The following is a 12,383-nucleotide window of genomic DNA, read 5'->3' as shown; positions in this document are numbered from 1 at the left end:
GACTGAGGGAAGGAGGAGCTCGTTGGGGAGGAGCTTGTTTCCTTTCCCCTTAGATTTTCCTTTTGTGAGAGCTCATTGGAACCAGCTCAGTGTGGAAGCAGTTGCACCTGGTGATCAAGTGCCTGTCCCTGGAAGTACAGGGCAGGGCAGGGCAGGTGCTGTGCACAGCTCCATGGGTGAAGCAAGGAGTTGGGGGGCTCAAAAAGCTAACAGGTTTCCGGGAGGGGAGAGACCACAGTCAGGGAGCTCCCTGTCTCATTCCTGATCCTCTCAGCACCCTGTGAGACATTGTCCTCTGCTGACAAGGAGGGAAGGGGCTCCATTCTCCCAGAGGTGAGGTGGCAAAGTCACCCTGGGCTCCAGTGCAGGGGCACTCTGGGTCACTCTTCTTCCTGAACCATGAAGAGCAGTTGGGCCCCAGAGGGCAGGAGGTGAGTGGAGCTGCCTCCTCGTGGGCAGTGCCTCAGGGTCAGTGCCTGGGACAGGGGGAGTGCCTCCTCAAAGCGTTTCCTTACTCACCTGTGGTCCTGACTAGGAGGAGGGCTGGGGAGGGAGTGAGCACCTGGACCATGTCCCTGAGGAGAGGACTGAGAATGGAAACCCCAGGCTCTGGTCAGAAGATCCATAAGTCCCTCAGGGGTCCCCTTTCCATCCTCAAATATTCTGATAATGGCTTTAAGCCAAAGATCCCTTCAGTAGGAGGGGTAAGAGAGGATCCCTCAGAGAAGACAAAGCCCGGTACCTGGAGAGGGGGCACCAGACTTATTACCAGCAGTAGCCATGATGTCCGCACGGGGGTCTCTGAGAGTTTTCCTTACAGCTCACCAGGGTGTCCAGGCTGGAGGGGAGAAGCAAACAGGTCATGAATAGGAATGGGAGCCAAATGGGGCAAAAGTGGCAAAAGCCAGGGGCTAGGGGCGGGTCTCCTAGGCTTCCTTCCGTGATGGCGTGAAGGTCAAAACAGATGTTGCCTGGGTGTGCTCCATCCCCCAGGCTCTGGGCTGCTATTTAAAGGAAGGCAGTCATCCTGCTCTAGCTCCCTCCGCCCTCACCCCCCGCCAGGAAGAGGTCTCGGGTCCTGTGAGGGAACAGAGAGGGTAATGGGGTGAGGACACAGCCATGCAGAACCCATGGAATCCATACATAGGGGACAGATGGGAAACCATATTCTGCTAAAAACCTGGCCTGGAACACCCGTGTTCCCTAATGATATTGGTTGGTGTTTATTGAGGGTCTGCAGGGTGCAGCCTCCTTCCCTGCACCTCATTTAGCGCTCACACACTCCATGGGGTGAGGACAACTATGGCTCTTTTTTTTTTTTTTTTTTTGTTTTTTGTTTTTCTCCAGTACCGGGAACCGAACTCACGACCTTGCGCTTGCCAGGCAGTCACTTTGCCGCTGAGCCAAATCCCCAGCCCCTATGGCTCGTTTTAAAGCTGTGGGAACCATCAGGAAGGTCAGGTAACGCGTCCAAGTTTTCACAGAAGTGCAGGGGCCAGGACTTGAACTCAGTACTCTCAGGTCCAAATCCCATGATTTGAAGACTACACTCTACTTCCTAAAATACACGAAATATATACTCATGCATGTGTGTTTATTGTCAGTGACGCTTCTCATCCCAAATCCATATCTGCTACCCTGTGCCCGTGGCCCTGTCTTAGTAAACTTCCCTGTGTCCTGTGATGCCTGAGGTCTTTCCTTCCTTGCTTCTGTACCGCTGCAGCTGCCCAGCGCTCTCTGCTGCCTGCCTTACCTGTTGCAGCTCACATTGTTTTTCATCCTTCGTAAGAACAATGATGCAGAACCTTCTCCTTGTGTAAGCCTTCCTCCATTATGTACCCGTGCTCTATGATGCCCTACACCATCTTAAGGTGCTCTCATCAGTAAGGTCCTCTCTGACGTCTAAGAGATGACAGCTCCATGCTCTTAGAATTTCCAGCTTTCGTGAGGTAAACAGTCCTCAACTTTACGGATGACTTGGTCTCAGGGATTTTTTTTTATAGCCATAGACACACTCTCTGGGCTACAAAGAATGACTCTAATTTTGTTATCAAGAACAGATTTACCTTTTTCTGGCCTCTTCCCTCCACAGAGCGTGTTGTTGAGATATCCAAAGAAAGAAGCACCCCTCCCTTTCCACAACTTACTCCACTCACCCTACCTGAGACCCACCCCTGCCCACTGTTCACCTTAGTTCCAGGCACATCCTGGACCCCAAACTGCACATCGGACCCCAGACCTTTGCCTGTGCTGGGCTGCACCCTCCCCTGGACACCTGCCCCACCTTCCCTCCGTGCCAGGCCCAGCTCCTCCCTGCTGGCTGCACCCAGCTTTCCCAGGTCCCCAGGAAAGTGGAGACTCCTGGGTCCTTTGATCTGGACACCTCGTGTAAGGACACATCTATAGAATAGCAGACTTATAGGCATATTATAGCAAAAGTTAGAAATCAGTTCATAGCCTGTGACTATGCTCATGGTGCTTGTCATGTAAATGTGTGATAATGTGCTAGGCCAACTTGACTGTTCAGCTTGTGTTTTCCTTAGTTACAAAAATCTGTTTTGTTTCCAACTTGCCTGAAGGGCTTCAGGTCTACGACAGACTGGCCCAGTCAGGACCCATTTAATTCAACTTGCTCCACTTATACACCCTTCCTTCCTTCCTTCCTTCCCAGAACATTAAACAATTCTTTTGAAGTAAGCCTGCCTGACAGTACGTGACCTAATTCTTGTATTCCATGTAACCAATCATGTAGAACCCGCTATCAGCACTGTGCTTCCCACTTGCAAACTGTTTAAACTGAACTCAAACCTGACTCTGGGCTGGGGATATGATCTTCTGGGTGCTCTAGCCCGCTAGCATAATAAAAGTTGACTTTTTGCTCCTCAGTGCAAAGAGTCTTCAAGTGGCTTGATGTTGGTTTTTCTGCATCATGAGGAGACTGTGATCACCCAAGCCAGGGCCCCAGTCATCATCCCTGCTGCAGTCGCATTAAGACCCCTAAGACCAACCAGCGTGGCCTCTGTCCCCAGCCCCGCCTGCCCTACACACTCATTTGGGAGGCACTCCTGGGACACAGAGTCCAGCCTCTGAGAACACAGCCCAGGTAACCTTCCCTCCCAGGGGAGTAATATCATTGCTTTTTTTCTTCTGTGTCTATGTCCAGCTCTTTCCAGCGGAGAACAACTCGGAGTACAACTCACTTTGCACACACATTCCATCAATGGTTTTAAATACTTTGGATGGTTCTACCGGACTTCCGAGTTTCCAGGTATTACCTTGTGTCCCCTCCCTACAGCTTTGATATTTTATATCAAGAGAAAAGGGATAATGAAAAGGAGAAAAATTTAAAAACTCCAGGGCTGACCTACAGTTGAATAATGGCAGGTCTTGAGGTGTCGTTCCAGGCCTGGCATCGAGATGACACCAGGGTCACACTCAGGCCTAGCTCTACTTCCCACCCCTCCTTTCAGCTGAAGGCACTCAGGACTGCTTCCAGGGACTTTCAGGAGAAAGGGGTGGAGATTATCACTTTAGTGCCCCGGCTGCTCCTCTGCTGACACAAATCAGGACACACTAGCTCTTCCACAGAGATGCATTTGTAAACTAGCATTTGACCAGATTAAAAATAAGTAGTACTGCCCATGGGTGTGGCCATGCACTCTGTCTTGGTGGGTGGAGTGTGGAAGGTTCCAGAGATTTGGAGAATGATCAGCAATTCCCACCCAGTTTGTCATGTGCCCCAAGTGTGTCCTGGTCACTTAGAGTAAGAGTGGATGGGTGTGAGAGTGATGCCTAGAGAGGTTTGGATTTAACACCAAAAAAAAAAAAAAAGAAAGGAAATAACTAACCATCCAACCAGAAGAGAGCACAGAATAGAGTCCAAGTTATAAAGCCACAGTGCTGCTGGGAACACCACTCTGCAGCCTGCCCCTCTCGGTGCCCACGTCTGGGCTCCATGCCTGTCCCAGCACACAGCACAGCCTCTGCCTTCTTCCTCCCTCCCCCACATCTAAGCCAGGAGACCGGTGAAGGCCATGGATGCAGGGCTCTCATCTACCTGCTCAGATACCTTCTCTGGGCCCCAAAAAGCTCATTCTCCTCCCAGGGCCTCCTTTACCTGTAGGTCCTGGCACAGAGCAGGTGCCCAGGGACAGCGTGGTGAAATAAGCACCGGGCTCCTTGTATCTCAAAAGAAACCCTTTTCCCTCATATGCCTGCATAGCAGTCCCAGCCTCAGGGTGACGAAGCCACAAGGGCAAGTGGGCTCTGGGTCCTCTGGCCTTCTCCACCTCCTTTGGTTCCTCCATATTTTCAAAAGCTCTGGCTACTACCATAGCTACCTCTAATCACAGTCTTCTGGTCGTGTCTCATTCTGCTTGAGCTGGGCCCATCGGAGCTTTGTGACCCATCTGTGTGGTCTTCTTCTCTCTTCTCTTAAGGTCCTAGGGAGGGGCACAGTCAGACAAACCTGGGCACAAACCCAGCCTCTACTGCTGCTGAACTGTGGAATCTGGGGCCCATTCCCTAGCTCCCTGAGCTCATCTATGACCTGGGGACACTAATGCTACTCGGCCTTCCCAAAGTTGCCAAAAACTCCAACTCTGTCCATTTCAGAACTCACCGTAGCCTTGCTGAGCTGTGCAGATCCTGTTGGAAGTTGCGGTCTGAGTAATGAATAGAGGCGTCCTCTGGGAAAGAGACCCGGGCTCCCAACAGGGAAACTGAAACTCAAAATTTCTGTGCAGCTCTTGCTTACATAACTTCCTACCGGACACCACCCTCACCGAATCTCCTTGTTGACCCATGGCAAGGAGCCAGCTGGACCTCACAGTCCAGGTGCTTCCAGCCAGCACTTCACTTTGGCTGGGTGAAGAAAAACCAGCAACTAACAGATGGGGGACCCTCCAATCACTATACCTGGCACCCCTAGGGATTGTACCCAACCTCATCCATTTTATACACCTGTTCCCAGCATACCTGGTTCTCTATCCCCTTTCACCCTCAGCACACCTACCACGTGTAGCATGCTTGGTGGATGCCTCCTGGGAATATACTGTCCATGCACGCAGGGGGGGGGGGCGCGGGGAGGCAGTGCTGGGGATGGAACAAGGGCCTTGCAAATACTGAGCAAGTACTGTACCACAAAGCACACGTTGCTCTTAGAGTTTCACGGGGTCTTATCCAGAGCACTTCCTCTCCCCTGGAGTTGTCTCCTGCAGGAAGTGGGGTGATTCCTGTAAATCTACTTGACCCTGGATCTCAGAAGCCTTTGGGAATGGCTTGTGGGAAGTGTTTTGAAAGGTTCAGAGATATTGCCTGAAAGAGTAGAGCTGGAACACCTTATGCTGTCCTGCATGGGAGACTCTGGTCAGAACTCAGATTACCAGGTCACTCATAGAAATCCTGCCAGTAAAGACCAGTCTCGGGAGGCTTCTGCTGGGAAGAAGGACTGCACTGGGTGTGGACTCCAGACCTTCTGGGTTATAGATTGGCAGAAAGTTTGTCTGCATTTTCTTCATGTCCAGAACTTTGCCTGAGACTGACATTAAGGCCAGCATACTAATGCCTCTGGCAGAAGAAATTTCAAGGCAGTCATATGTTGAAACGGTGACATGCCTACTTTTGGGGGCTTTTAGCCAGATTTATGTTGAGAATCAAGAGCAAAGAACTCAGCAGAATGATTTCAGACATTATGAGTTTGGTCAGAAAGAAAGCTCCAGTAAAGCTGTGAATTGCAAAGATAGAGCAGAGATCTTGATTACTGAAAAGCAACAGTAGAATAGAAAATATGGCCTGAGGGCATCACAAGAAGCAGCAGGAGTCCACCACTTGCAGCCTCAAAGCTGCAAAAGTGAAAGACTGCTTTGAGAAGAAAGCCACAAAGCACCATGTTCCAGAATGACAGTGGCCTAGAGAATTTGTTTCTCAGAAGTGCATTCAGAGTGCTCAGCAATCCAGGCACTCGCTCCCTACAGTCAAGAGATAGGGAAGCTGGCTACTGTTCCAGCAGGCAGCAGACCTTGGCATTATCCATGTAGTGCTGGTTTTAGATACATGCAGAGTGCAAGAGTTGTGGGGTTAAGAAGGCTTTCCCACAGATTTCAGACTTTTTTTCCTGGGAGGCCAGGCAATATGCCCCTGACAGTGCAGTGCGTGAAGCTGTGTGGGTGAAGCCAAGGGTGCAGTGGAGATCCCAGAAGTTTAGGTAAGCCAGGAACATGGCTCATCCTGATAAGGCAAGAGAGACTCCATTTCTGTTTTAAACCCCATAGTAAGAGAAATCACTTAAAGTTCACTTAGCTGTAGTTCACCCCAGTTGCCTTGGTTAGTTATCAACTCAGAGCAGAGCCATAAAATGGGATCAGAGCAAACACGACCAATTGGGAAGTGGGATAATAGTTAAAGTGCGGTGGTCATTTGGAGTTCAGCTGTCTGACATTCTAGGAGAAGTAAACTTTGTGCTAATTGTGTGACATTATTGTAAGATCCCAAAAATGAGGTAATGCTTAATATAAAAACCTAAAATGTACTTAAACTAAAGATGAGACCCAGATTGGCACAGATGTCTTCTCTGGCTCTTGGTTAGAGATTGTCCATCAGCTGGCCCAAATAAAGCTTTGTTCATGAATGTGCTTTTGGTTTTCTTGTGAGTATCTTTCTCGAAGGACTCGCTTACTATATCAGATGGAGGCCTTGAGCCCGAGATTGACTTCACAAAGAAAACTAACAAACAAACAAATCATTCCCTGAGGAGGCCCTATGCCTCCCGGCTTCACCAGCCACTCTTTGGGTGGCCGGGTGCCCCAGCTGATTTCAGCTGGCCACCTGGGGACGACTGCATACTGAGATGCTAAGACTACCTAAGTAGAACGGTGAAGCCCGCTCTCTCGACCTAGGAATGATTTAAAATTGGATTCTGCTGTTTGCCTTTGGTTTTTTTTCCAGACTGACAATTTGATGGGCCTGGTCTGCCAGACATGGCAACCGTCTGGTCTCAGCATAGATGAGAGTCTGTTCAGAGCTTTTTCTGAGTCTGTTCAGAGGTTTGTCTCTGAGTCTGTTGAGAGTTTGTCTCTAAGTCTGTTCAGAGTTTATCTCTGAGTTTCTTTTGGATTTGGTCAGTTCTGGACTCTAAAAATGTTTCAAATACATGGTTGGAAGTGACTCATGATTCCTGGCATTGCTTTGCTTTCTTTGTCTGCTCTGTGTTTTCCTCCCAAACGAACCAGTGATTTCTGGTCACTGCAGCCTTGGGCTCTTGTTTGGATTGTTGGCTGAGTAGGGGAAAAAACTTGCTAAGGAAAATTGTTCTCTCCTTTTTCTAAATTGAGCTATCATGGGCTCAACAAACAGTAAGCCCATCTTCCTGGTTTATACATGATTAAGAATTTTGACAAATGTAAATGTGACATTTCTTTGTGGATTCCCAGATCGAGTTCTGGTAATTAAGAAAAGGTCCCCTACAAACAGAATAGCTACACCTGCTTTTTTTCTGGGCTCCTGTTGCATGGAGGATTATTTTCCATCCTTTGACTTTTAGTCTATGGATTTCTCTTTGAGTAAAATGTGTTTCCTGTACACAGCATATCGTTGGATTTTGTTTTTTAATGCACTCTGCCATTCTGTTTCTTTTGACTGGAGAATTGAGGCCATTTACATTTATAGTTATAATCGATATGTGTTGATTTATCACTGTCATGTTATGTACTTGCATTGGTGTCCTACTTTTTCTACCTGTTTACTTGCTTGCTCTTCTTGACGTTTCATTTCTACTGCTGTTATTGAAATTGTGGTCAGATTTTTCTCTGTCTAGAGTATCTTTTAGTACTCTTTCTAATGCTGGCTTGGCATTCATGAAGTTCTTCAGTTGTTTTTTGTAGTGAAAATATTTTATTTCTCTGTTGAATTTGAGGGATAGTTTGGCAGGTTACATCAGTCTTGGTTGGAAGATGTTTTGTCTCAGGACCTGTAATACTTCACTCCAAGCTCTTCTGTCTTCTATTTCTTTGCTGAAAGAAACTCTCAATGAGTCCTTGATTTATCAAAATTGCATGTCTGTATTTGTTTTCATGAGAACCACTTTGAAGATATCAATATGTAATATAACAAGCATTATTAATTTCCCACCACTTTGTTTGTAACTCCATGTTGTCTGTACTGTTCTTTTGCTATTTTGTAAAAGGTTGTCTGTCTGTGAATGTTTTTGTCCTTTTATTTTTAAAATTAAAAAAAAAGGTCCCCTAAACAGAAACCCCTGTATTGCCCTCAGCACCTGAGAAAGATGACCCTTTTGTCTCCCTACTCAGCCGCACACCCCCATCCTACACACCTGTTTGCTTGCCTCAGTCGGAGATTCCATCCCAGCTGAGGCACTCAACCTGTGGCTTTTTGTTCCTGCAGCTGCAGGCAGCCTTCCCCAGAGCCTAGAGCAGTTTCGGATGAGGAAGCCTTCTCCTGGGGTCCAATCCCAGTCTTGCCTCTCTGGCAGGTTGCTGTGAAAAAGCTGGGAGGAAACCTTCATTCTGCAATTTGAGAACTTAAAATCCCCTATTCAGAGCAAACTCAAGCTTTGATTACTTTGCTGAAAGTGATGTTTCAGACTCTCCACCCACCTGCGTTGATGGTCAACAGATAATGTTAACTTTGTTTTCTTCAGAGGAGAGAAAAAAATTTTAAAGGTGGCAGAGAAACAAGTGAGATTAGATCCGGGAAAAATTGTCAGGCTTTGGGGAAAGGGCTTCTTTGTGCAGCTCATCATCCCGCAGATCTATGTGAGGTGACAAAAGTGTCGCAAGCTGCAGAAATGGGAAGGTATTACAGAGATGAACTTGTCCCAGCTGATAGAGATTGCCCAAAATTGGTATCATAACAGAGAGGACACAGAATGAAAGCTGCCAGTGGATGCTCTTCCCACTCACTCACTCACTCGTCCCTATATTCTGTGCCTAGTTTCTTCTGTTCTTTCAAGAAAGTGAGGTCCTTGTGTCAGGCACAAGTTCTTGTGTATTTCCACAGGGCAGGCACAGGATTAGGGCTCAGGGAGGCTTCACATGCAGAGACTGATTCCCAGAAGGAAAATCAGGGACAGTCAACTTGCTTTGTGAAACCCCAAATGTAGTGAGCAAAGGCCAGACAAAGGTCCCCATGCTGTCTCCTCTCCGCTGGTCACCCGAATCTGAAACTTGAGTTGTAGGACAGACTCAGAGTTCTTGAAGGAAGGGCAGGCAGGATGAGATAAAACTCCTGGCAAGGCTCATCGGTGACATTCACGATGTCTGTTCCACTGGAGCTTAGAATCCTCAGTGACAATAGTAGCTTGGCCAGAGGAAGGTCGACTAATGGATAGTTCTCCAACATACGTGAATTCCAGGGTTTCATTCTTATATATTGACAAATAAAGAGCTAAAACAGAGATTTGAAAATTGAGGTTTTTAAAGCTAAATGTTGTGCCCACTTCTTCATGCAGAGAGGGGCCTGCTGCCACTCCTGGCTCTGGCACTGAGGAAGTTTCAATAGAACAAAACTGTCAGCTTTTTCTGGTGTTACTGGTCAAACAAAGCCTAACTGAATTGACACTGTGTTTTCCTGCCTTTTCTTCTACTCCTCTTATATGTTAGAGTGCCTTAGAGGAATGTGGGTGAGTTGCGCTCACCATTCGACCAAATCCTAAATAAATTCACATTTTCATTTAATGGGCTTTTCTGATACTTTTGATAGTAGGTAGGAAAACAAATCGAGAGAGTTGCAGCCTAGATGCAGCCTCTGGCCAGGTGACCCCAGAACCTGGTGACCACAAGGAGACTGTCATCATCACTATGGACATGATGTGCCCTGGGGGGCTTCAACCAATGCCTGCTTCGCCCTGGAGGATGGGAATAAGGAGGGTCTCTTTCTCTTTGAGGTAGTGTCTGCCTTTGTCCCTCTTAATAAAATGGAAAATTAAATCTTTTCAAGGAATCTCTGGGCTCCAGATTTGACATCTAGGTGCACAGCATGCCTTGCACTTCTTTTTGCTTGCCTTTGGTTCTTCCTGGGAGCCCATCCAGTGCTTATGAGCCAATGTGAGTTTTTTCGTGAGATAATTTGGAATTGAAGTTTCTTGAGCCTCTTGTATGCAACGTCCTTTGGAGTTTTGTGACTTGATTCCAGTTTGCTTGGAGGAAATTTCAAAGGCTTAGATAAACTAAGCTGTATTTAGAGATCTCTGTTGTGCTTTGCATGGGAATGCAGAGCACTATACTGCAGAGCTTTCATAAAATTTTTATTTACTTGAGACTTAGAGAACGATGATTTTTTATGTGTGTGGTATGACATGATCTATATAACTGAATGTGTTCTTAAAAGCAACTGTTCTCCAAACGCCTAAGAATAATTTTGGCAAAGATGTCTGTGGCCATTTTATTTCTGCCCATTTGAGCTCATCTTTCTTGGCGATGATTTCACTTTTTGGTTCTGTGTGCATCAGTTCTATATTTTGTCTTGTTCTGAGAGAAGACCCACCTTCACCAGCAGAGTCACCTGGCCCACACCACACAGCAGCAGAGACCCCATGCCCTTGCCAACCATGCTGCCCACCTGGTGGGTACCTCTGAGTCCCTCTTGGGGCTCAGATCCCACTTCATTTTGGCTGACAGTCCTGGGCTTTCTGAACTAGTTTGTGAGCTGTGTGTCCTCTTATTTTTCCAGAGAATTAGTATTAGAAATTGTATGTGGAACTCATGAGAAAGATACCAAAGATAAGAGGCACCTAATCCTCCAAACCCACAGGTTGGAGGTGTCAGGGGAGCTCCCGAGGGTGCAGTGTGGGATGCGTCCAAGGACAGCTTCCAGATTCTTCTGTCTGGCTGGCAAAAAATGCAAGTGTACACCGATGGTAAAAGCAAAAGGAGCTACATGGATGGAAGTTAGCATGGAAAGTGTGTGCAGGAAGCGCAGATTGGTCCAGTACAAATACAAGGGCGGCACAAACAGGAGGAAGTGGTACTGGGATGCAGTAAGGAACCTCATCTCCCGGGTAAGGAACCGGGAGATGACAGAACTCAGGTTTTTGGATTTAAATGATGTGCGCCTGGCCCTGGTGCCTCTCAGTGGATCTCTCTGGGTATCGCTGACAGAAATGATCAACGGTGTGCAGGTCCCCTCAGGGGCATCCAGTACGCAGACTGTCCCACAGTATACAGTTTTCATCCGATGTGTGATATGCGGTCCCTATGTCTGAACTGTTAATGAAGTTCAAGAGGGGAAAAGGTTTATCAAGCTATGGGATCTAAAAGGTATGTAGTATGGCCCAGAGATTTAAACAATTCTTCGGTCTTTGTTCTTATTTTTGCTTGTCCTAAGACAGTCGAAGCAGGATTGTTCTTGGGTGTTGCCTAAATTCAGGTAGATGTAGGGGGCATGAGGCAGAGCCCCAGATGTGCTCTCTGTATCATAAGGAAGTCTCCAAGCACATACCTCCACCCTTGACTCATCCAGAAAGTCATATATTAGGGTTGACTGCCTGGTGTTTGGTGTTCACTACAGTTTTGACAAAGGTGCAGAATAAGTGCAAGGCACAGTGGGAAGAATTGAACTTGGGGTGAAATTTGAAGAAGCAATTCCCATAAGTACTAGATTCAATTAATCCTAAATGCAAGTCCACCAGCTAGCACTAAATCCTTTAGAAAGGAAACACAGAGGACACATGGTATACTACTTGCTAATAGTGATAATCAAATACATTAGTGAGTTGATATGAAAGCAAATGAATGTTGACCTTAAATGCAGTAAACAGTGTAAAGGCTGTAAGTGGTCTCAGATCAGAAGAGGGAAGTTACTGCCTGAGTCACCCAGAAAGTGTGTGAGTGCAGGACAGGAGGTAACGGAGTTACAGGCGGGGGCCTTGTACCAGTATACATTCCTGTGTGCTGCCGAGACTTAATATAAAATGTTTACACCGTGTCCTGGCAAGAGAGATGTTATTCTAATTTCATAAACAAATTGAGATCCAGGCAGGTAAAGCGGTTGCATAAAACCAGGAAAAGGAAAGCTCATCATTGAAATCCAAGTTGAATTGGCCAATTTCTTGCTACACTTAGATAATCTGTGTTTTTAAGTTTTCCTGTGACTTATGCAATCTACTTTAGAATTCACTGGTTGGATTTGTAAAAATATATAAATGTTTGAAGCTATGCACTACTGGGCAAAACTGTGATGAAAACAGAATCCTTGTGCTCTGAGCCTTGCAGTGGAGGGGATTGTTCAGGTGGGCGGGGATGGGGTTGGGCTGGAGTCTCCACTCTGACCCTTGTGATCCTGGGACAAGGCTGAGAGGCTGCCTCTGTGAAAGCACTGACTCCTCCTGGGCCTGCACATGTCCAGCGGGAAACTACAGCAGGGTGGAC

General features: G+C 47.0%; 1 protein-coding gene across 6 annotated transcripts in view; it reads right to left on the bottom strand.

Moving 5' to 3' along the window:
- The window catches only part of LOC102015939 (apolipoprotein L3-like), a 12,987-nt gene extending 8,253 nt beyond the window's left edge, over positions 1 to 4,734 (bottom strand). For 2 of the 6 annotated variants that reach the window (XM_005379149.1, XM_005379150.1), the window contains exons 1-2: positions 4,622 to 4,734; positions 743 to 838 (exon numbers count right to left, since the gene is read on the bottom strand). In XM_005379149.1, coding sequence (XP_005379206.1) covers positions 743 to 782 — 40 coding nt within the window. In that variant the 5' untranslated portion in view covers positions 783 to 838; positions 4,622 to 4,734. Of the gene's footprint in view, positions 1 to 742; positions 839 to 1,369; positions 1,559 to 4,340; positions 4,443 to 4,621 lie in introns of all 6 variants that reach the window. The other 4 variants (XM_005379151.1, XM_005379152.1, XM_013511671.1 and 1 more) reach the window with 3 other exon arrangements.
- Positions 4,735 to 12,383: the final 7,649 nt, after the last annotated feature.

The sequence above is a fragment of the Chinchilla lanigera genome, unplaced genomic scaffold, assembly GCF_000276665.1.
Source record: "Chinchilla lanigera isolate Chin_1 unplaced genomic scaffold, ChiLan1.0 scaffold00012, whole genome shotgun sequence".
In the NCBI taxonomy this organism is placed as follows: Eukaryota; Metazoa; Chordata; class Mammalia; order Rodentia; family Chinchillidae; genus Chinchilla; species Chinchilla lanigera.
Note: the sequence above shows the minus strand (reverse complement) of the source record. Positions and strands in the feature narration are given on the sequence as shown.